Source organism: Lactuca serriola, chromosome 5 (genome assembly GCF_051521515.1).
Source record: "Lactuca serriola cultivar US96UC23 chromosome 5, Lser_US96UC23_V15, whole genome shotgun sequence".
Lineage (NCBI taxonomy): Eukaryota > Viridiplantae > Streptophyta > Magnoliopsida > Asterales > Asteraceae > Lactuca > Lactuca serriola.
Genome location: NC_136412.1, coordinates 274816445 through 274839388, shown reverse-complemented (window position 1 = coordinate 274839388; position 22944 = coordinate 274816445). Strand labels below are relative to the sequence as shown.

Here is a 22944-nt window from a genome sequence, read left to right as displayed (position 1 = left end):
TATTGCGTCTATTGGGCTTGTTAGCTAGTCCATTTTGTATCTCCGGTATGGGCCTGTCCATCCGTGAGTTTAGTAGGGTTTAGTATACATAGGAGCTTGCATGCTTCCTAGAAAGTAACGATAGAATAGAGCGATCAGAAAGTAATTATTCAGCAGGTTTATTATTATCGTTCTTGTAACCCTAAAATCCTCTACAGCGGAAGTTCTTAGTCGAGCTCTACTGAGGATTGTTTGATCTAATCATTCGACACATATTGATCCATACTTGTGTTATTTACTGCTTTTGCATCCATCGCATTACCTGTTAAAAAGATCTAATCGATCATTAAGTTTGTTAATAACTTATCAGTTATTATTATTATTATTATTATTATTATTATCTTTGTATATTATACACACATACATACACACACACACACACACACACATATATATATATATATATATATATATATATATATATATATATATATGACAAAAAACTTCATAAGTGGTCCATATGGTAGTGAAATGACGAAAATGCTATTCAGTTAATCGACAAAACTTAACGGAGTGAGCAATAAAAACCTTTTGTTAAAAGTTTTGAAAGCATATTGACCATCTAGAAAGTTTTTTGAACTTAGAGACTATATCTCAGATTTTTGTAAAGCATAGGGACCATTAATGATGTTTTTTCTTAAAATTATTAATTCACATAAACTAATATTTTTAACATTTATTTACTTACATATTTATTTATTTTATTATTTCACTTCCTAATTCAATAATTAAAATTTTCATTTGTCATACCCTTTTAATAAAAATAAGACGAAAAACAGGACGTTACAATACCATTATGATCTCTTATGAACTCCATTGTATATATTTAGTCACTAATTTTTTTACAATACCATTATGATCTATTATAAACTTATTTATATATATTTAGTCAATAATTTTTTCTACACGTTTAATCACAAAATCTTATTTTCTATACATATTCAATCATTAATCTTTTTGTATTTTGTACAAATTTACCACTACTCTTACATAATATAAATACATAATATTACGTACTAATATGTATAAATGTTTATGTAAAACATATATTTACATATAAATAAAATACTTTTACAAAGAAATATGTGTTTTTACATATAAATAGATATATTTTTTAACGCATATATACATGATTTATACATCAAAAACATATATATATATATATATATATATATATATATATATATATATATATATATATCCCTATCTAATAAATAAATAGTGTTAATATTCTCGTGCTATATGTCAAACTCTTAAATCAATATTACGCCACTTGTTGTTTTGCTTCTCCAATTTCAATTTTCCGTCTGTGTTTTTAATTAGTTAAGACTATCCCATAAAATCGGCAATATCTTCATCACAATCCTAAAAAATCAGGATGAAAATTTATTAAAATATACCTCCTATTTCTCTCTCTGAAAACCCTAAAAGTCATTCAACACTCTTTGGAATTGTTGTTAATTAGAGAAAGAGAAAGGAATTGATGTCGACTAACCAAGGTAAAATCGAGTATACTCCCGTATTTGAACTTTTGCTTGGGAATTTTAGTTGAGTGGGTACATTAAAAAACCTACTTTTTGCTTAATATATGATGCTTTTTTTTTTAAATAGCAATTTGAAGTAGTTTACAAAATCAATATGTCTATGTTTTTCACTCCTCTTCTATATTGAATTCCGACATTTTATGTTGCGAGGTTAATTTCATTTTGGGTTTGATTTTTGATTTCAAGTTATGCTTTCATGAGAAGAGAGACGAGGAGGAAAAGAGGGTATGTTTAATCATCTTTCTTTCTCTGTGTATACTTTGATTTCACTTCATGTTTATTGTTAAATGTATGTAAAACTGATTAATTTAAGTTGGCGATAGGTTATTGCATGTTGCCATGTTCACACTTCACCGTTAGTGATTTAAGGTCAAATATTTTTCATGTTGTAAATTGGCATACTTCAACAAACACTACTTTAATCCATTGAAAAATATGATAGTTAGGTTTTAAGTTAAGGTTCAATTTTAGTGTCTACTATATGGTTTTACCAATCTTCATTTGTTGGCCACATGAACACCTTCTCTCGCCTCTTCTTTTTTTGAGATAAGCATCTCAACTTTAGGTACGTATCCATAAGTTCTTGGTGTCTTGAATCAATAAATTAGTTTGTACAACTCTTAGGTCTTTGGTCTCTTGAATCATTAACATAGTTTGCACACCACTTGTTTGATAAAATGCTTAAACCAATTTTAATATCAATATAATCATTAGCTTAGGTTTCTTTGTATTGTAAATATTTTCTTATATGTACTGTAGGGATGAGTTATAAAACCGAAAAACCGGACCGGAACCGGAACCGGTATAACCGGAAAATGCTTAAACGGTCAGGGTATTGGGTTCCAAATTTAGTCTTATCCGGGTTCCGGGTATTTCGGGTACGGGTCCAACGGGTCCGGGTATTCAGGGTAAAAAAACAGGAACCGGTTTTTGGAACCGGATATGTAAAAAAACCGGAACTGGGTTTAATGGACTGAAACCGATTTTTGTACGTTTTATAAAGTTTTTATATAGGAAATATAAATAAATATGTAAAAAAACTTATAAGTTGATGGGTATTTTATCATAATCTATATAAGTTTAAAAAATGAATATACTAGGAATATATTTTTGGTATAGAAATTTGTATAAAAAATAGTACCAGTTAAAGATGAAATATTATTTATATATTTTTTATCTAAAGAAAATAGATGTAGGATTGAAGATGGTTGTTTATCATAATCTCAATTTGCATATGAGCTCTCATAATAATAATAATAATAATAATAATAATAATAATAATAAAGAGAAAACATTGAAGTAATGGAAAACTCATGAACCATGACATTCATCTAACAAGGGTGATTTCGTCATTTGTAGGAAATTTTGAAAAATTGGCTTATGCAATCGTTTAAATACATTATACTATAATAACTTTTGTAATAAGTATGAGTGAATTTAACTATATAATAGCGTATTTGATCAAAAAGAGTGAAATCGAAAGTTTTATTATTTTTAGTATCAATTTGTTTTGTTGGCTTAATGGGTTAAAGTTCTATAAGCTTTTAGCCTATATTTATAGTGGATCTTTTACAAAAAGTTATATATTCATTTTATTGTTTAATTATTCTAACTATTTTTTTTTAATTAGAACCTCTAATCATGTTACAATTAATTCATCCCTATGAACGTACACTATATATTACAATCACATAACTAAAAGCTCATATTTCACAATAATATTAAACCAATTTTGTTATATCATGTTACTTTTTAAAAAAAAATCAATGTCGTCAATAACCTAAATGTAATTTTTTGTTTATTAATTTTTTTATAACGGTTGAAAGATTATGCGATTGAGGTAATTACAAAAAAAAATAGTAATAATAATAAAAAAAAAAATCCGGGTTTTCCGGTTCTAAACCCATTTTACCCGGTTGCACCTTACCCACTTCCCTATTTTCGGGTTTTTCGGTTCTAGACACACTTTACCCCGTACCGTACCCGGAACCGAACCGGAGTCGGTTCCTACATACCGGTCCGGTTTTCAGTTCTAAAAAATCTCATTAAACAGTTTCGGGTTTTCCGGGTCCGGGTCCATCCGGTTTGGGTTTGGACCCACTTTCATCCATAATATATTGTATAATCAATACAAATAGGAAATCCATGTAAAAAGCACACATAATATTGTCTTTCTAAAGCTTATCTTTGTAATTGAACTATATACTATGATGCAATGACATTAAAATGTGTAGAACAAGTGCAAGAGAAATTAAATAGTGAGTAAATAAATGCATGAGCTAATTTCCCAAAGTATTTGGAAATAAACTTTGTGTTTATAGTTGTAGTTAGCATCAAAGATGATGTCACAGATGGGAATATGATTCAAGTTCAAGGTAATAAAACTTATCTATTTTTTTTCTTTTCTTGACACTATTGGTTTCCATTTAAAATAAAGAAGATTATCATGTTATGTTCTGTGAAGAATGAAGATTACCATAAAAAAAATTCTTAAATGTCGAATTTAGAACATTTGATATGATCCGTACATATCTTTTTGTGTTATGTTAAATTCTACTCTTTGTTGACACTAATGATTTTCACTTTTGGTCTTGACTAGCAAAAGTAAATAAATAAGATAACGGTTTTTTTTTCCCTGATCGCAAACACGAAGTGAAAGATTGATTTGTGAAAAGTTCAATGATTAATGTTCATTCAGGTATGAGCCCATACCTTTGGAAACCTTATCTTACTCAACATTTTTGGAATGAAGTTAAAGGTTTGAAGTATGAGCCACTTATTATGCAAGTTTCTAGGTTCAATCACATCTTCTAAACCTCAAAGAAAAAAGAAAATAGAATGATCAAGACACAAACCCACAAAACAAATAAAATACGGTACATTGTGTTTGTTGTAATAGTTTGATTTGCAAAACTGTTGACCTATCTCTTTATGCTAACAATTATACTGCCAAAGATGAAACCTTACATACCTACAGAAGAAACATTAGCATTGTTAAAAAATTTTAAAGTATCATTTCTTTTTGATAATATATGATAAAATGACAAAACAATATCTGGTTTATGCCAACTTAGTAATTTATTTTATTTAATAGAACATAATGATATAGTAAAATTAAAGGCATAATTATGATGTTCCAACACATTTTTATAGAAACTATGTATTTCATGCTATTTATCGTTGATTTTTTGTTTTGTTGCAGGTTGTAACAAAAAAGATAATAAAGGTAAACTGCTATTATTGAAAAAAAAATATATTCAAAGCTGATGTTTTAAAATGAGTACATGGTCACATGGAAGTAAATGATTGAAGTATGCTCTCTAAATGATTGTAATACATTTCAAATCCATTTTATTTATAAGTAGGGGTGAATATAAAAATCATAATTTTATTAAATGTGTACACATAAAGAACATATATCGGATACTCAAATTAATATATATTAATTTTAAACAATCAATATAAAAGTCCAAACAAAACTTATATCTTATTATTTTAATAAAATCTTATAAATCTTTGATTTTTCATTATCATTTTTAACTATGAATATTGTTTTTCTTTATTGTCCGTGGTTTCCACGGGTTGTAACCTAGTATATATATATATATATATATATATATATATATATATATATATATATATATATATTGTTATGTTATTGTGAGAACCAATATTTACATGAAAACGTGAGAACTTTTTTTTTGGCCACAAACTTTCAAAACCAATACCACTATACCGTCCTAAAAGATTCGGCTAAGCCAAGTTCAAATTTATCAAAACACAAAAAAACCAAAAAAAGATAAATGTTCACGAGTTAAAAATCAAATTAGATATAACACAAAGGATAAACACAAAAGTTTAAAACATAGAGGGTAAAAATAATATTTTATAAAGTTCAAAATGAAAGGATGGTCAAAGTGGCATTTTAAAAAATAAAAGTGTGGAAAAACCACAAACTCTTAAACATAAAATATAGACAAAATTGCATAAATGATCCTAATTGTTCAATAAGACCAAAAACAACGATATGAGCAAAAATGATCATTCATGTAAGTTTTGAGACCTCAGAGACTATGTTCAGCAAAAAAAATAGCAAAGACTGAGTTTGTGATATTTGATAAACCATAAGAACCATTTATATCATTTTTTCTTAAAAAATCTATATTAATGAAATTAATTAATATGAATTCACACATGAAAATAAGAATTCACAAATAGAAGGTTATAAATTATATTAATAAATATTTTAATAAAATTAAGGGGAAACGACACAAATGTCCAATAAAGTTTTCAAGAGTGGTCGATTCAGTCCTTAAAATTTTTGTCAGACTTTATGGGTCCCTAAACTAGGATACAACCTGCTTTTTTAGTCTCTGTCAACCCGTAATAGCTAGTTCACCATGCGATAGTGACCATTTAGACAAAAAAAAAAACTCACGTTGAGCCTTTATAAAACAAAAAAAAAAATAAGTTCGGGGATCAAATGCTCATTCCACAAGATCGAAGAAACAAACTACTGAATTTGACTTAATTAGATGAAGAAACATGCATGTTGATGTCATGATCTTTCAAAATTCCTGCTCCAATAGCTCATTCTATTTCTGAAACAAAGTGTTTCTTCTCATTTTCAGGTTTCTTCTTCTCCAAAATCACTTAGATCTTGTGGCATAAACATTTGATCTCCGAACTTGTTTTTTTTGACTTTATAAGGGCATAATGTGAGGGTTTTTTTTTTTTTTTTTTTTTTTTTTTTTTTTTTTTGTCTAAATGGTTACTGCCGCATGGTGAACCGACATTACAGATTGACAATGATTAAAAAAACAGATCGTAAAATTAATTAATGTGATGTGACATTTAATAGGTAAAATTTAAATAAAAAGAGAAAAAATCACAAAAACGGCAAGCGGAAAAAATAATTTGAAAATTTCTAAAAAAATAACACATGTCAAATTCAATGAAAAGTTGACATTTGACAAAAATAATATTTATTTATTATGATAGATTTTATTTTATTTTCATTCATGTAGAAAGAAAATTAGTGACTAATACTACATTGGCTTGGCTGGATGTTCAAGTGGTGTGGTATCCCCCCACCTACTTTCGACACGGTTCATGACATCTTATGCTTTGCGGTGCAGTGGGGTCAATGCCATAAGAAAAGAAAAAAATCTTCTCTCTATTGTTTATGGCTCCCTGTGGAGTATTTGGAGAGCTAGGAACAATTTGATCTTCAATAATGTGTCATCTCCAATTCTAAAACGGTGGAGCCGATCATCTCTATGGTCTTCAATTGGATGAAGTTTAGGGGTAGATTAGGTGATTGTAATTGCTCCAGTTGGTGTTGTTCTCCTTTCAGTATTTTGTAATTTCCTTCTTTGCATTATTGTTGTTCTCCTTTCAGTATTTTGTAATTTTCTTCTTTGTCGTCCCTTGCTTGTTGGGTAGTGGCTTCGTTTTTCAATAATATTCCGTAGTTTCCAAAAAAAAAGACTAATACTCCATTGGATTCCAAATAAACGGTTTAAATTACATTTTTTTAAGAAAATAAAAAATTCAATAATAAATTCTAGCCTAACGGTATCGGGCAGGAACAAAGCTTATCTAGGGCGCCGGGGGGGGGGGGGGGGGGCTGTGGCTTCCCTTGATTTTTTGTTAGAAGTAACCCCTATATATTAATTTTATACATATTAGGCCAAAAAATATAAAAGTTTAGTTGTGGCTCCCCTGCTCACTGATTTTTATGCATATTATATTTCTGGCCCTCCAAATAAAATGTTGAAGCTCCGTCCCAGGTATCGGATGTTATTCTCCCTCCTAGAGGTTGAAGATTCAAGTCTCATTAAAGACATAAGTTAAATTAAAAGTAATTCAGGAGCAAAGTAGATTTGCAGTTCTAAAAAAAAAACTTTTATAACTAAAAAGAAAAAGTAAAAATCGAGTATTGGCTTTGGAGTATGCGAGTATGTGTTTTTACCATCCTTCCTGTACCCTAAATAACGGCTTTTTTTACAGAATTTCTGCCAAATATTTACAGGAATCAGACAACTTTTCATTTCCATTTGTTTCTTTCTTGAATCTTGATCCCCTTTCAAGCTCCTTGAATTTCACACCAAGTGTTTAATTCCATCCCACAAACCCTAACTCCTGCTTCAATCCAAGCCCTAATAAGTGATTTCACAGAATCCTTAGGTTAAGGTAGTCTTTCGCTTTCAATTGTTGTTCTTCTAGCAAAAAATTTCAAATCAATCGCTTGACTGTCATTTCACTCATACCTAATCATTCTATTGATTGCGTCTTCGAGTCTTTTGCTTACTACATTGCGATTTCATTTCGTCATCCACTCACGCTTATTGTATACTATTTGGTTTTACTTGGTAGGTGTGTGAATTGTGGGAACGAAGTTATCGCTGATCGTGCGGCGATCTCTCTTTCTTTTTTCAATGCGTGTTTCAGATTTCAAGCATAAGTGAATTGACCCTCGGCCAATAAGCATTGTGAAGTCCAAGCTGGAATTGGGAATTCCAGATACCATGTCATTGTTATCCATATGATTGTTTGAAGAAGGAAAGGGGTTTACTCTTTTAGTGGAGATGGCAGACGCAGTAGCTATAATGGAGGCAGCAGGATCCCGATTTAGCGACTTGGAACTCATTGGAAGGGGATCTTTTGGGGATGTCTATAAGGGGTAAGTCTTGGAAATTCATTCTGCAAGTACTGAATTCTCCTTTCATCATATGTTTAATGTACATGTATTAACTAATTAACACTGGAGGATTGACTAGCATGGGTTATTAAAGCATTTCTGTTTATTATAGGACCACAGTAAGAAACAACAGTCGATTGAATTTAAAAAATTGGGAACATTGGAATGTTCCTGCCCAATTGTGACTTCTTGCATATTCATGATTTAGCTAAGGTTTTATAAGTCCATGAAAAAGTTTAGGAGTTGTGGACAATTGGACATATCAGGAGCAAGTTGAATATATTGTATTGAGAGTGTTGAAACTCAAATAGAGCATTCAGTGACATGAAAGCCATGTGGGCTGTGGTTTCATGGCATGAGTGGCATCCTTCATGGGATCATAAAATTAGTACAAATGTAATTTTACCAGGTATTATTGCATCAAATCTAGTATTTAGTTTGGTGAAACTGATATAGGTCATTACTTCTGTATTTAGGTTATCTTGAAAAAGTAACCGTATATTGCTTTTCATTAAGGAAATTTTTCACTAAAGGTGTCCATGAAATACACTCGACTAGGGCCACTCAGTATATCACAGCCCATATGAAATATATTAAATCGGATCATGCACCATATGAGTATGTGTCATGTTCGGAATTGTGATCATACATGTAATTGTAGAAGTCTAAAAGCTTGCACAACATTGGTTTAACTTTAAATTTAAATATACATGTATGGTATCAGAACTTATAAATATAGTTTAATACAAATAAAATCAATACCATAAATCATCAGATTATCGAAGTTTAAACTTTAATAACCTAATTTAACAAGTCCTATCCAACATATATACGTGACACGAAGCATGCCCTAACTAGAGTATTCATGATGTACATAATTCATCAAGATACTGTAATTATGATGAAAGAGAGTACATATTAACTTGCATGATTTTTTTTTTTATGTATTTTACTACGTAAAGTAATTCAGTAAATTTGATTGTTGCTACATTGGAGACACTTTAATATTAACCGTATTAATACTGCACTCACAAACTGCTAATAACAATGTGGCTGGAATTGATGTTTCCAAAGTCTTTTTTTTTTTTTTTTTTTTGAAATGGTTCAGCATTTCTATCAAAAAGATATTCATGATTACTACCTGTGAGAGGTACCTTGTCTTATTCAAGTAGTGATAACTAAATGATCACAACATCTTCCATGAATTCTAATCATTCAAATTAAAGCAAGTTCTGTTATAATCACTAGAGAGAAAAAAAGAAACATAACTTCTAAACTTTTGAGAAAAGGAAATGTTGCAATTTTCTTTCCATTTTCTCACATGTTCCTATAAATTGCTTTTATATTATTCTTGCTAAGCTACCAGTTGTATTGTCTTCCTTGATTTTCAGGTTTGATAAGGAAAACAACAAAGAGGTAGCTATTAAAGTTATCGATTTGGAAGAATCGTGAGTTTTTGCTCTTAATCTTTTTTCCATTTTAATAATCACTCACTCGAAATGTCTGGTCTTTTTTTATCCATATTTTAAACCTTTCTTCTCTATTTTTTTTTTCCAGAGAGGATGAGATTGAAGACATCCAAAAGGTATCCATCCATCCATGTCCTTACAAAATCCATCACTCCATTAATTAAATTCATTATTAATTTATTTCACTTTCAGGAAATAGCAGTTCTGCAACAATGTCGATCTCCATATATTACAGAATACTATGGATCATATCTTCACCAAACTAAACTATGGATAATCATGGAGTACATGGCTGGAGGCTCTGTTGCTGATCTGGTAGGTTATTTTTACCAATTTCTATATATATATATATAGTTCATGGGGTTGCATTTTCAGTGCTGATGTGGACTTTCTATCCACAGATTCAACCAAATCAACCGTTGGATGAAATGTCGATTGCTTGCATTTTACGTGACTTGCTGCATGCAATTGAATATCTCCATAATGAAGGGAAGATCCACAGAGACATTAAAGGTTTCCCTATTGTTTTATATAAATATATATATATATATATATATATATATATATATATATATATATATATATATATTTTAAAAAAGTGGTGGTGTAAATGTAATGACAAAAGTTGTTTCACATTTATTTGACAGCTGCAAACATTTTGTTGACTGCCAATGGTGATGTTAAGGTTGCAGACTTTGGTGTGTCTGCACAGCTAACCCGCACCATTTCTAGAAGAAAGGTATTCTATTTCTAGGGTTCTTAATTATATTCATTTATTACAAATGTGAAACTTCATTTATTAATTTTCATACTTCAATAAAAGGTTATGAATTTGGGAAAAAAAATTCAGTCACTGATATGTTTGCTGGTGACAGACCTTTGTAGGAACACCATTTTGGATGGCACCAGAAGTAATTCAGAATTCAGATGGATATAATGAAAAGGTCCCACTATCACTCGTTTTTTTAAATACTGATTTTATATATATATATATATATATATATATATATATATATATATATATATATATATATATACTTATGGTTATTTAAATGGTGTTTGACTTTGGTGAATGCAGGCAGATATTTGGTCTTTAGGAATAACTGCAATTGAGATGGCTAAAGGGGAGCCTCCTCTTGCTGATCTTCATCCCATGAGAGTCCTTTTCATCATACCTAGAGAAAATCCACCCCAGGTGAGGTCTTATTATTATTATTATTATTATTATTTCTTTTTTGGAAATTATTTTATTCCATTATCCATGTGATTATTTATTGGTATTAATTCATTCTTCAATGCTTTATCTTTGATTCTTACAGCTAGATGAACATTTTTCTCGCCCAATGAAAGAATTTGTTTCATTGTGTTTAAAGAAGTCGCCTGCTGAGGTATGCATATGGTTTCTCTGTTTTTTTTTTTGTTATGTTAATGATTATATTTAATTATTTATCAGAGACCAAGTGCAAAGGAACTTCTGAAACATCGGTTTATTAGAAATGCTAGGAAGAATCCAAGACTACTGGAGAGAATCAGGTGATCTTATTTATGGTTTCATTAAACCCGTTTTCTTTAGCTTCCATATTGACGATAATGGCCTTGTATGTTGTCAGAGAACGACCAAAGTTCCACATCAAGGAAGATGGGGATTCGCCTAGAAATGGTACACAGGGTGGTGGTTTAGGGGAAGGGTCTAACACCGTGAAGGTGACAACAAGGGATTCTAGAGTTGAAGACACTACTGTTCGAGTCAGGTGAATGTGAATTTACAATCTTACCCTTGTTGATGGTAAACTTTTATAATAGCTGACAGTTTATTATGAATAAATAATACACAGTAGTAACCAGAGTAGTAAAACGACAAGAAATGCTGGATGGGATTTTAGCATAGGTGGTGGGTCCGGGACAGGGACAGGGACAGTTAGAAGCGCTGTGAGGCCACCTCAAATTAGAGACAGAAAAACAGACTCTCTTTCAACTTCAAATCAAGCAACACAGAAGAGAGTTACTACAGAAGCTACTGGTACTACAAGAAGATCATCATCAGAAGTTTCTAGAAACAGAGACTCCGATCATATTCATGACAAAAAACAAGATTATTACAGGGGCGATGTGCGTTTTTTTCTTCCCTCCATTACACGTTCTCTTTCTTTTTCTCTTTCTGAAGCTGTTTCAACAGGAAGATATGCCAATGGATGGCACTGGAACTGTGGTTGTGAGATCTCCAAGAGCTCAAACCTCCTCACTTTTCAGTGATCAAAGTACAATGGTAATATATTTTAATAAATAAAACTGCATGTGATGTAGCAAAATGTTTTTTAATCTTTTTGTTTTTATTGGCCATACAGTCGAGTAGCACATTTAGCTCTTTTGAAGATGCATCCATCAGTGGCACTTTTGTCTACCGGGGCCCACACGATGACTTCGATTCCCCCCGAACACCAAAATCTAGACTTGGAATCCAAGAAAAAACATCAACTGCTTCACATGAAGATAGTGCATTAAACCTAGCAGAGGTTGGTTCTTCGTTTTAACAAAATATATATAAGAGTAATTTAACAATATTTGTTTCAGGCAAAGGCTGCACTACAAGGAGGAATGAAGAAAGGACACACCAAAGATAAGTCTGGTTTAAGCAAGGTTCAAAAGGGTATAGTCCAAGAAACTGGTAGCAGAGTTGAAAAGTCAACAAGTAGCATAGATTCAACAAGGTTTGGATTTTTTTCTTTTATTGGGGTAAAAAAATATTATATTTTCCTTTTTTAAATATTTAAATTTGGATTTCAGACATTCGAGCGATTATTATGATGCGATAAAAGCGTTCCCGAAACCTCGGCAAGCAAGTAGTGACGAAGAAGAGATGGCTAGAACCTCTGCCACATCAGCATCCGCCCCTTTGTCTATTCTGATAGTTCCTTCCTTGAAAGAGGTGAATAAATCATCCATCTCTAAGTCAAGGGCAATTTTGTAAAAGACTAGTTTATGTGACCATGAGACTGAAAGACTTTATTTTTATGATTGATTGTAGGCAATTGCGGATGATTTAGAAGCATCTGTGGTTCGATCTGTGATAAGTTCTTTGATGGATATGGAATACACAAAGCCTGGATCTTGTGAATTTCTTGTCACCAGGCTGCTTCACCGGTTAGCTAGGTAAATGACACGCTTATGCCCTTGTGAATTGGGTGTAGTTTGACTTATGAAAATGCTTGCTTTCCATTTCCAGTTCAAAAGAAGCGGCGTTGAAGGATCTACAAGAGGTGGCGACACGGGGATTCTCCAAGGGTAAAAAGGCAATTGAGCCGGAGAATGCAAATGCAGAAGCCGATAGCAAAAAGAAGCAAGCCAACAAAGAGGCTCAGTCAAATGCCAACATAAGCCCCCTTGCGAGGTTCTTGCTTTCAAGGTGGGTGGAATTTACTTATTTACCCCCCTTTCTCATGAACCTTCACCATTACATCCTTTGTCATTTGTGTTTGTGGTGCAGATGGCAAGGGCAAAGTTGGCGGGATCTCAACCCAACTTAGAGGAGTTATAACAACCGGTGGTTTCTATGTTAATTATTATTAATTTATTCAAGTGTACATAACATCAAGAGAAGATTATATAGTAACTTATATATTTATCTTTTTTTTTTTTTATATCTCCGTGTCAGTTTCTTTGACTGAGCCTTTTGTAGTGAAATATTGTTGTATACTTTGGTTGGGGTAGTTTGATCATGATTTTTGACATGGAGTTGATGTTTTCGTTGTTAGAGATTATTGCAAAAGCTTTTCATAATTGTTTGTTTCCATATTGATTAAATAAATAGATTATTAGATCAAGTTATCTATATTCATAACAAATGTCAACATGTCATTTGTTATGTCAGTAATGAACATCACAGACATGCTTCTTCTAAACATCTATTTTCATGATTTTGGGAATGATGAATCATGAAGCAAGTGCCGGAATCCGATGAAATAAAGAAAGACCAGAAAAGAATTATACAAGTTATATAATTTATACAAACACAAAGTAACCTCAACCTCAACAGACAACAAGACAACAAGGGTCTTTTCTTATACTCAAATGATTTTGCCTATGTGAACCACTGGTTCGCCCTAACTATGCATCACAGCCTCAGATGACCTTTCTACCTTGTGTATATCTCTATTTCTGTTTCCCTTTTGTTGGTTGTTGCTTCACAGGAGTCAGCTTCCGGAATGAGGCATGCAACATCATCACTGCAAAAATTTCTTGATTTAGAAACAAAAAATACAGTAAAAATGGTGAACCCAGTCCAAAAGCTTCTTCAACTTACCTCCATAGCTAACTCCGAGTGCACATAGCAGTGCCATTTGAACATTGCACAAAAATATAATAACTGCAGTCGCTGCAATAAGATACTAATAAAATCAAATCAACATGAATGATGCAAACATAATTTACCAATTGGCAGATACGAAAACATACCACATTGAACGAGGCGAAGCAAGCACTCACGAATAACAGGATAATTCTCTAACCCCCAACGCTTGCCACAGTATGCAAACAAATCCCATAGAACCAAACTCGATACCAAACCAACAAGAGCAATTGGTATCTGATACCTAGTACAAACAATCAATACCTCTCAAATTACAATAAAGAAGATGCAAATGATTTTATATAATCGAGTAATTGAATTGGATTAGACTAATGAGGCAAGAAATTGGTACATGGCTACATACAGAGAGCAAGCGAAGAAGAGGATGAACAGACTGGCGTAATTACGGCAATAACGCTTGATGTTCTCAGTAACTCTCATACGAGCTTGCGGCCGAGACGAAGGAAAAGAATAGGAGTCAGAGAAACCAATAAACCCTAAAGTCCAAGGCGGAGTATCGCCGGAGAAGTCTTCATTTGTGAGTTTTGAGAACGGATTTATTGTTAATAGAGAGAGTAGAATTCCGAAGCAGTTTAACACAGTCGACAGGAAATATCCCCCACTGACGGCGGCAGCGACGGAGGGCGGATCGGCTCTTGCAGAATTGGAATCGCCGGTGGTGCTGGGGGCGGCGGCAGTGGAAGAGACACGGTGGAGGTCGGAAGTTCGCTGGTCGAGAACCTCTAGGTAGCCGCTGTCCCGGAGCCAGGACTCGAAGGCAGGATCGGGAACGCTCAGAGCCAACGGATTTGCAGAGAACGCCATATCCGGTGTACCTTCTCGGCTTTACTTTAAACAAATATCTCTTGTTAATTTTTTTTAAGAAAGAAACTTTTGTTTTATGTCGCTTTAATTGGTAAAATATAAAAATGGATAGTTCACAATTAAAAATGGGGATATATACAGTAAAGTCCCAATATTTTTATTGATTTGACAAGAAAGTCCTAAACTTTATTTTTTTGACAGTAAAGTCCAAATTACCGGCAGTTTTTGACACTTTTACCCTTTTTTCCCGGTTATCCGGTAATTAGGATTTTTTTTGTCAAAAAAATAAAGTTTAGGACTTTTTTGTCAAATCGTCAATTAGGACTTTACTGTCAAAAAAATAAACTTTAGAACTTTTTTGTCAAATCGTTGAAAATTTTGGGACTTTAGTGTATATATAACTTTTTTTGGTTAGAAATTTAATGGTATGATACTCTTTAAGCATAAGAGTTATTGAAACCTTCACTAATCTGCTAGATCGTATTGAAATCCTTAACGTTTTGCTTCTTGTTAAATCGTTTTTTTAATCTCAAGAAACCGACATTGAAAAAAATTGAGATAATTAAGAAAGAAAGAAAGAAAGAACCAGGGTAGTGTTGACTTTTTGCAACTCCAAAAATGGAGAAATAAGAAACAAAAAAAAAAAAACGAATTTGCCATTCTTTCCTTTCTCCACATTCACACCCTTTCGACTAGATATGTGTTGTTTGTGTTTGTATAAAGCCAGGGCAATTTCGTTTTTTTAGGTTTCTAATTTCTCCATTTTTGAGACTGCAAAAAGCCAACACAACCATGGTTCTTTCTTTCTTTCTTGATTATCTCAATTTTTTTCAATATCTGTTTGTTGAGATTAAAAAAACGATTTATCAAGAAGCAAACGTAAAGGATTTTAATAGGATCTAGCTGATTAGAGAAGGTTTCAATAACTCTTATGCTTAAAGAGTATCATACCATTAAATTTCTAACCAAAAAAATTATATATACACTAAAGTCCCAATATTTTCAACGATTTGACAAAAAAGTCCTAAACTTTATTTTGTTGACAAAAAAGTCCTAATTACCGGCTAACCGGGAAAAAAGGGTAAAAGTGTCAAAAACTGCCGGTAATTTGGACTTTATTGTCAAAAAAATAAAGTTTAGGACTTTCTTGTCAAATCGATGAAAATATTGGGACTTTACTGTATATATCCCTTAAAAATGGATAGTTCACGATTAAAATCAATCCAACTATTCATTAACTAAATAGTTTTTCTCTTTTTTTACATATCCAACCCAACTAAATCCAATTTCTTACACCCATTAGCAAACCAATTCAAATCACTCTTTTATTATATAAATAATAAATTTTAAGATTATTTTTTATTCTATTAATATTTATTAGAAAAATTAAAAAATATTTAATTTAGTTCTATTAATAAATTATTTATTTTAAATATAAAACATTAAAACTAAAAAGACATGGGTGTTGAAGAAATGCAAAACGAGCTTGTAGAACTCCAAATGCTTGTTCAACATCTTTTCTAGCGGCCTCTTGATGTTCAGCAAACAACTTGTGTTTTCGAAGTTGAGGGGAAGTTATTGACTTGACAAAAGCAGCCCATGAGGGATATATGCCATTAGTGAATATGCCATATTATTTTCCCGACCATTCACGACATAACTCACATGTAGTGCCCGGCCTGCTAAGCCATCATAAAAAATAGGAGACCGATGGAGGACGTTAATGTCATTTCACGTACCTGGTGTTCAAAAGAATGCATATCATATCCATAAGTCATACGACACAACGGCTTCCAAAATGATTGTTGGTTTACCGCTTCTACCTGCATATTGTCCAACCCAAGCAGTGGGACAATTTTTCCATGTCCAGTGCATACAATCAATGCTTCCTATCATACCCGGAAATCCACGTTCCTCCCCCACATGAAGTAGTCTTGCCAAACCAACTTCATTTGGCCTTCTAAGATACTTTTCACCGAAACATGCAATGACACCTTCTACGAACTTTATTACAACATCCCTTGTTACAATTTCACTAATTCTCATATATTCATCTTGTACATCTGCTGATGTCCCATATGCCAAGACCCGCATAGCTGGCGTACATTTCTGCAATGGTGAAAGACCTTGTCTACCTGTGGCATCACGCCTTTGTTGAAAATATAGGTCATTGGCTGTAACAACTGTCACTATATGGAGAAATAGTGGTCTTTGCATACGAAATCTACGCCGAAAGGTTGCTTGATCATACGTTGGGTTGTCGACAAAGTAGTCTTCCATTAAACGTGCCTCACCTTGCTCACGTTCTCGATCGCAATACCTCCTACTTGCTCTGGGAGGATGATCTTGTACGAGTGATTTAGTGATGATTTCATCGAGTTGTCGATTATTTTGAACAACCTGTGTTTCCCATTCCGAATATTCATTTGAACTCGATGAGTTTTCATTATGTGACATTTTTCAAAGAGATAAGAAATGAAGAGTTAATGTTGGATATCAAAGTATGCTAGTGATATACCTATTTATACTAAAAAGATAATGATAAAAAATAAATATAATGTTCTATTAGTTTATCTAAATAAAATCTAAGCATCCAATACAAAAGTGACACATGGAAATAAAGATAATATTCGATTTGGTAGATGACAAAGTGTGCTAGTGGCCTGACAACTCCATGTGCAAAACAGATTTATAAACAACACTACTTAATAAAATATATTACAAATACGTGAAATACAAAAGTACAATATCCTACAAATACATAACATACAAAACTACATAATAAAATATTTTACTAGTTAATTAAAAGACAAACTGGAAATATAAAACACATAATGACCGATAATTAGTTTCCATAAAACTTCGACATTAGAAAGTGTTTCATGTTTTCTTCTTCAAGCGATAGATGATCCTTTTGCAGCAGTGTGTTCAAATGCACAAGTTGCATCTTGACGAGTTCCCTTTCATCTGTTTTTTGCTCCCTTTCCTTGTCTAAGTCGATTCTTTGTTGCTGCATTTCTTTATCCAAGTCGATTCTTTTTTTCATGACTTCAAGTTCACTTTCTCTAGCAAGCCTCATTGCACGAAGTTCTATAACAATTTCGTTAGAAGCCTTACCTTTCCCCTTTTTTTGTTGCATCTCTGTCTGTTGGATGTTTAACTGTTGAACCATCACTAGTTACCGTTTCTGGGTTGGAATGGACACAATACTCCCCTTCTTCAGTAGTCCTTGATCTTTTCGAGCTACCACCACTTTCTTTATTACCCACTTCACATTCAGGACGAGAACGTGTTGTGTCACGATCTAACTCTAAAGCCCATTTATCGTGTTCACACATAACTTCATTAAAAACAATAATGTCGTTGAACTTGCTCTCACTTGCCTCATAAAGTTTATGAGCTTCGTTTTCAATATCTTTTTGACTCATTCCACTTCTTCTTCGACGCCATGCTACCCGACACACACCAACCCACTTTTGTGCATTTTCACTAAGTCGTTTAAAACGACCTCTCATTTGATCTTCGTTCCTGCTATTTAGCTTTTCTGGATTTTCAACCCGAGCGACATCATACAGTTGCTTTATTTGTTCCCACAATGATGTCTTTTTTGGTTTTTTCCACGCTCCTTATCTTCACTAGCAAAACACCATGCTGACATTAAAGTGACATCTTCTGCAACATCCCATTTATTTCATCCTGGTTGTTTTTCAGTATTTTGTGATGTTTGAAGATTATTTGTGACAGGATTTTGGTTAGGATTTGAAAAAAAACGGAGAATTTTCAAAATACTAAGCATTAGAACGATTTTTAGAGTCTCCAAAATTTATATAAAAATTTGGAAACTCACCATCCATATTTAGAAAATACAAAAAAAGGGATTAAAATACAAAATGAGGATTGGATATGAAGATATATGATATCATACTCTTTTTTATATGTACAAAAAATTACGATTTTCAGTATTTTTATTTTATTTTTCTGAAATGGATAATTTTAAATTTTATTAAATATATAATTTTATCCTAAAAAAATCTAGGGGTTAATTTAAAGGAGGGAACGTGGATTAAAAAAAAGAAAAGTAATACCAACTTGGGAGTTAGACTATCTCCATTCACAACCAAACTCAACCCAACTATCTATTAAAATATTAATTTTCTTCTCTTCCACCTATACAACCAACTATCTTTAATTTTTTACACTCATTAACAACTTTATCCAACCAAACCCAATCTAACATTTTATATTAAAAGTATATACAAAATTATCAAAAAAATATATCAATATTGATATCATTTTGTAGATAATTGTTTTCTACATATTTTAGTATATTTTATTTATTTATTTTACAAATATATCATTTAATTATTGATAAAGTAAATATATTAAAAAACTAAATTAAAAGAAAAACTGAGAAATAGACAAGTGGCAGAGAAAGAAAGGCCAAGTACATGTTTGGTGGACCAAACGGGTGGATGGGTTTTTGTGGTTTTTCAATTTCTTTTTAATTATAATAGACAAACCAACCAGCCTTTTGGTCACCAATGGGAGTAATCTGATGTGGTCACATTGTCGGTGGGTTTTCTCCCAAATTTTCATTGATTTAATATTACTCTTGCAACCGACTAGAGTTTTAGTCATGAACGAGCATAGTCTTAACCTAACGAGGGCAATGGGCAATTATGTAATTTTGTATATATAGAGGTAGGTTTAAATATGGATAGACAATTATTGTGTAGACATAGTATGGATTAATATTGACCAATTATTTTGAAAATTAGGATAAAGTTTAATTTGTAATCTTAACTATTAATTAATTTTGGTAAGTAAATAATTAATTCATTAATCTCTTTTATTTAGACAAGTCTGTTTAATTATTTAAAACCCTACACATCGATCAACCCCCAAAAGACGTCGACATTCTTCTTCCTGTTCCGTCTCCGTTGCCTTCGAAACCCCTTGCCACCACCGTGTCCGCTACCAACACCACCAAGGAGGAGCAAGAAATCAGTCGTCCATGTATTGACGGCAAGAACAAGGGATTTGTTTGACAAATGTTTTTACATATAAGAAGGTACATAGTTTAATAAAATCGGTCTTCAAGTAATAAGTCTCAAAAGTCAACATTGTATGTAAGCTTCCTAAATCATTCTTAACCTTCAAGTTAAAAAAAGATCAAACATTGTATGTTCTTTTCATTCCACTGCTGATTCTTCCACCAAATACCAGCAACACCCACATCTAATACCACCCTCCACCAACGCCGCTTACATCCAGCACCCCCTCGGTAAGTTTGAACTCATAAAATCGATTTTGTATTCTCCAAATTTATGCAATCTATTATTTGCACACATAGCTAATGAAAAAAAAATCTATTTTTTGGGTTTTGTATTGCTTGGTTTGATAAGAAAAAAAAAAACAATTATGTGTTGTTATTGCTGCAATTTAAATAGAAAAAAAAACATTTGTGCGTGTGTTTTGGTTGCTGCTTGATCTGACAATTTGATATGTAATCTACATTGTCATCATGTCCTCCACCTGTTTGATAATTTGCCTCAAAGAGAGATCTAGAGTGGTTGTTTTGATTATGTCCTCAACCTGTCTGATAATTTGCCTCAAAGAGAGATGTGAATTATGATTTTGGTTATACTACTAATTCTTTATTTCTAGTTTTTTAGTTGATTGAACGTTTTTTCTTATACTAATTTGTGCTAGGTTCATATGTACATAAAAATGAAGATCCCTAAACCCATCTAGACTATCTCAACCATTCAAATTAATGGTTTGTTTCTATTTTTTAAATTCCTTTTACTTTCTTACATGTTACATTCCATTTTTTTTGGTTTGTTTAACATTCTAAATTTTCATTTTGTATGGATATATAATATCGGTGAGGGGTCATTCTGCCAGAATTGAATCCAATTCTGTCGGAATGGAATCAGAAAATTTAATTATGTTGGAATGGAATCATGATATTTCGTCACTAATTTGTGCATTTTCTACAATTATTGGTTATGAATTTCGGTGCAATTCACAGGTCTTCAGATTTGTATAAAATACTTTACTTTTTTTTTTCATTTGTTAATGTATTATTGGCTTCTAAACTACAATTGAATTTGGTTTCATAGATGCTTGAAGAACGGACTGCAAAATTGAAAGTGATTCTCAACAACAATATTTTTTTAGAATGTATTAGTGTCATTTGTTAAATTTTGATGTTTTTTTGTCTTTTTTCTTTCCAATATTTTTTTAGAATGTATTAGTGTCATTTGTTAAATTTTGATGTTTTTTTGTCTTTTTGCTTTCCAATTTTTAACCGTTCTTAGTTTTATTCTTTAACAATAAATGTAATTCTTAGCAGTTAGTGCCCATATTCTTTAAGAATTAGTGTAATTTTTGTTTTTATTCTTCAATTGATGGTTCAGGAATTTGTTACTTTTCAAGAAGTTCATTCCGTCAAAATATGTATTCTGTCAGAATATTTATTCTTCTATGGTTCAAGAATGTTTCAAGATACCCGTAAACATATTTTGTTAGAATGACCCGAAATAAAAGAATTATTATCTATTAAAATCATATTTTTAAAATTAAGAGAATTAATAACCCCTAAAAATCCAAAATTTCCTTTTTTAAATGTAGTTTAATTGACTAAAATACCCTTATACTAAAATTTATGTGATTATATATTACATGATATCTCATAGTAATATCATAGACCTTCAACTAATGACCATTCATTCTATTCATCTATTGGTCAAGAATTATCCTTACGACCACACAATAGATGTCATTCACATTATAACCTAGCCATATATATATATATATATATATATATATATATATATATATATATATATATATATATATATATATATATAGAGAGAGAGAGAGAGAGAGAGAGAGAGATGTTCAAATGTTTCTAACAACTATTGTGTGCATATATGAACCAATGAGAATTTAAGAAAAAATAAATCATTAATAATAAATATAAGGGTATAATAGTAATCTATACTATAATTAATTATGGTAAATTTATAAAATCAAATAATATCATCTTTAAATCTTTAAATTAGATTATCAGTTTTACAACCCTATAACACCACCACCCTTTCCTCGTCGTTCTCTAAAAACCATCGTTCACAACCATCATCATCTTGGTTGCCGACCACCACCGTGATCATCTCTATCACTGACTCTTCGTGCTATGCAATCGATCCTAAACCACCCACGGTCAGAGATGACAAGAGCACCGGAGGGAAAGACTTCATAAACAGAAAAAAGAATCGAGAATTGACCTTGTAGGGCTCGTTTGATAGACGTGATTTTATTTGGGTGTTTTCTTGATAATCATGAAGTGGTGTCTGGACCTATTGATCGATCTGTGAAGCGTTTTAATTTTATGATTCCTTTGGCCAAGATTCATAAATAATGATGTTTCCCCTAATTCTTTTTTATATTATTACCAATCTCAATCAGGTTCGTCTTCTTTGTTTTTATTTGGTATTAAAAAACTTAAACTTTGATGTTCTCTAAAGAATTTATGTTTTTTTAATTATTATTTTGCTTCCGATCACATTAAGCCTTTCACAAGATTTTGGCTTGTTTGATGATAATGCCTAACAAGTGTTTGTTGAAATGTCTGAAAGAGGATCTAAAGAATTTAACCTTGTGGTATGCATTCTGTCAGAATTACTAGCAACACATGTTTTTTTTATTGTTTAAAAAGGTAATTAATTTGTTTGTGTATTATTTTGGTTCAATTTGTGACATTCAGTGACTCGTCTTTAGTAGGTTTGTAACACTTATCAAATGTGGAATAAGGAGAGTTTTTCTTATTTTTTTTTGTACATTTGAACTTGGTAAGTTGTGATGTCTTGAAGAAGACAAAGACCAACTATAACCAATTGAGTGAAGTGTTAGTCTTGATAGGTTTTTGCACAACTCTTTAATATTTGTTTTGTCAAGGAAAGTTCCTTGACAAGAGAATCATATATGTCAAGAAGTCAGTGAGAGTCTCAATTG

General features: G+C 31.8%; 3 protein-coding genes across 4 annotated transcripts; 1 reads left to right on the top strand and 2 right to left on the bottom strand.

The window, feature by feature from the left end:
* The first annotated feature begins 7621 nt into the window (after positions 1–7621).
* Positions 7622–13506, top strand: LOC145054357 (uncharacterized). Of its 2 annotated transcripts, none has more exons than XM_079002520.1 (20): positions 7622–7778; positions 7962–8268; positions 9678–9734; positions 9844–9871; positions 9948–10070; positions 10157–10268; positions 10403–10494; positions 10631–10699; positions 10834–10950; positions 11075–11143; positions 11209–11288; positions 11366–11506; positions 11594–11864; positions 11932–12021; positions 12101–12268; positions 12327–12463; positions 12540–12681; positions 12781–12905; positions 12979–13158; positions 13240–13506. In XM_079002520.1, exons 2-20 carry the CDS (start codon positions 8174–8176, stop codon positions 13277–13279), a joined length of 2136 nt encoding a protein of 711 aa, XP_078858646.1. In that variant the 5' UTR covers positions 7622–7778; positions 7962–8173; the 3' UTR covers positions 13280–13506. The 2 variants fall into 2 exon arrangements, with proteins under 2 accessions (XP_078858646.1, XP_078858645.1); XM_079002519.1 differs by having other exon boundaries at positions 11591–11864.
* Positions 13507–13715: 209 nt separating this feature from the next.
* Positions 13716–14987, bottom strand: PRA1.H (prenylated RAB acceptor 1.H). The gene is made up of 4 exons (XM_079002521.1): positions 14465–14987; positions 14208–14344; positions 14056–14127; positions 13716–13978 (listed from the first exon to the last, which is right to left on the bottom strand). Exons 1-4 carry the CDS (start codon positions 14923–14925, stop codon positions 13905–13907), a joined length of 744 nt encoding a protein of 247 aa, XP_078858647.1. The 5' UTR covers positions 14926–14987; the 3' UTR covers positions 13716–13904.
* Positions 14988–16686: 1699 nt separating this feature from the next.
* LOC145050516 (uncharacterized) lies at positions 16687–17382 on the bottom strand. Its single transcript, XM_078998752.1, has one exon. It carries the CDS (start codon positions 17380–17382, stop codon positions 16687–16689), a length of 696 nt encoding a protein of 231 aa, XP_078854878.1.
* Positions 17383–22944: the final 5562 nt, after the last annotated feature.

Bases quoted from the DNA above. Each gene is read 5' to 3' on its own strand.
- LOC145054357 (XM_079002519.1), top strand. From the start codon at position 8,174: ATGGCAGACGCAGTAGCTATAATGGAGGCAGCAGGATCCCGATTTAGC. The intron at 11,507-11,590 runs GTGAATGTGAAT...AATAATACACAG, and splicing joins GACACTACTGTTCGAGTCAG to TAGTAACCAGAGTAGTAAAA. The intron at 12,022-12,100 runs GTAATATATTTT...TTGGCCATACAG, and splicing joins TCAGTGATCAAAGTACAATG to TCGAGTAGCACATTTAGCTC.
- PRA1.H (XM_079002521.1), bottom strand. From the start codon at position 14,925: ATGGCGTTCTCTGCAAATCCGTTGGCTCTGAGCGTTCCCGATCCTGCC. The intron at 14,345-14,464 runs GTATGTAGCCAT...TGTTTGTACTAG, and splicing joins CTCTTCTTCGCTTGCTCTCT to GTATCAGATACCAATTGCTC. The intron at 13,979-14,055 runs GTAAGTTGAAGA...AAATTTTTGCAG, and splicing joins ACTCGGAGTTAGCTATGGAG to TGATGATGTTGCATGCCTCA.
- LOC145050516 (XM_078998752.1), bottom strand. From the start codon at position 17,382: ATGTCACATAATGAAAACTCATCGAGTTCAAATGAATATTCGGAATGG.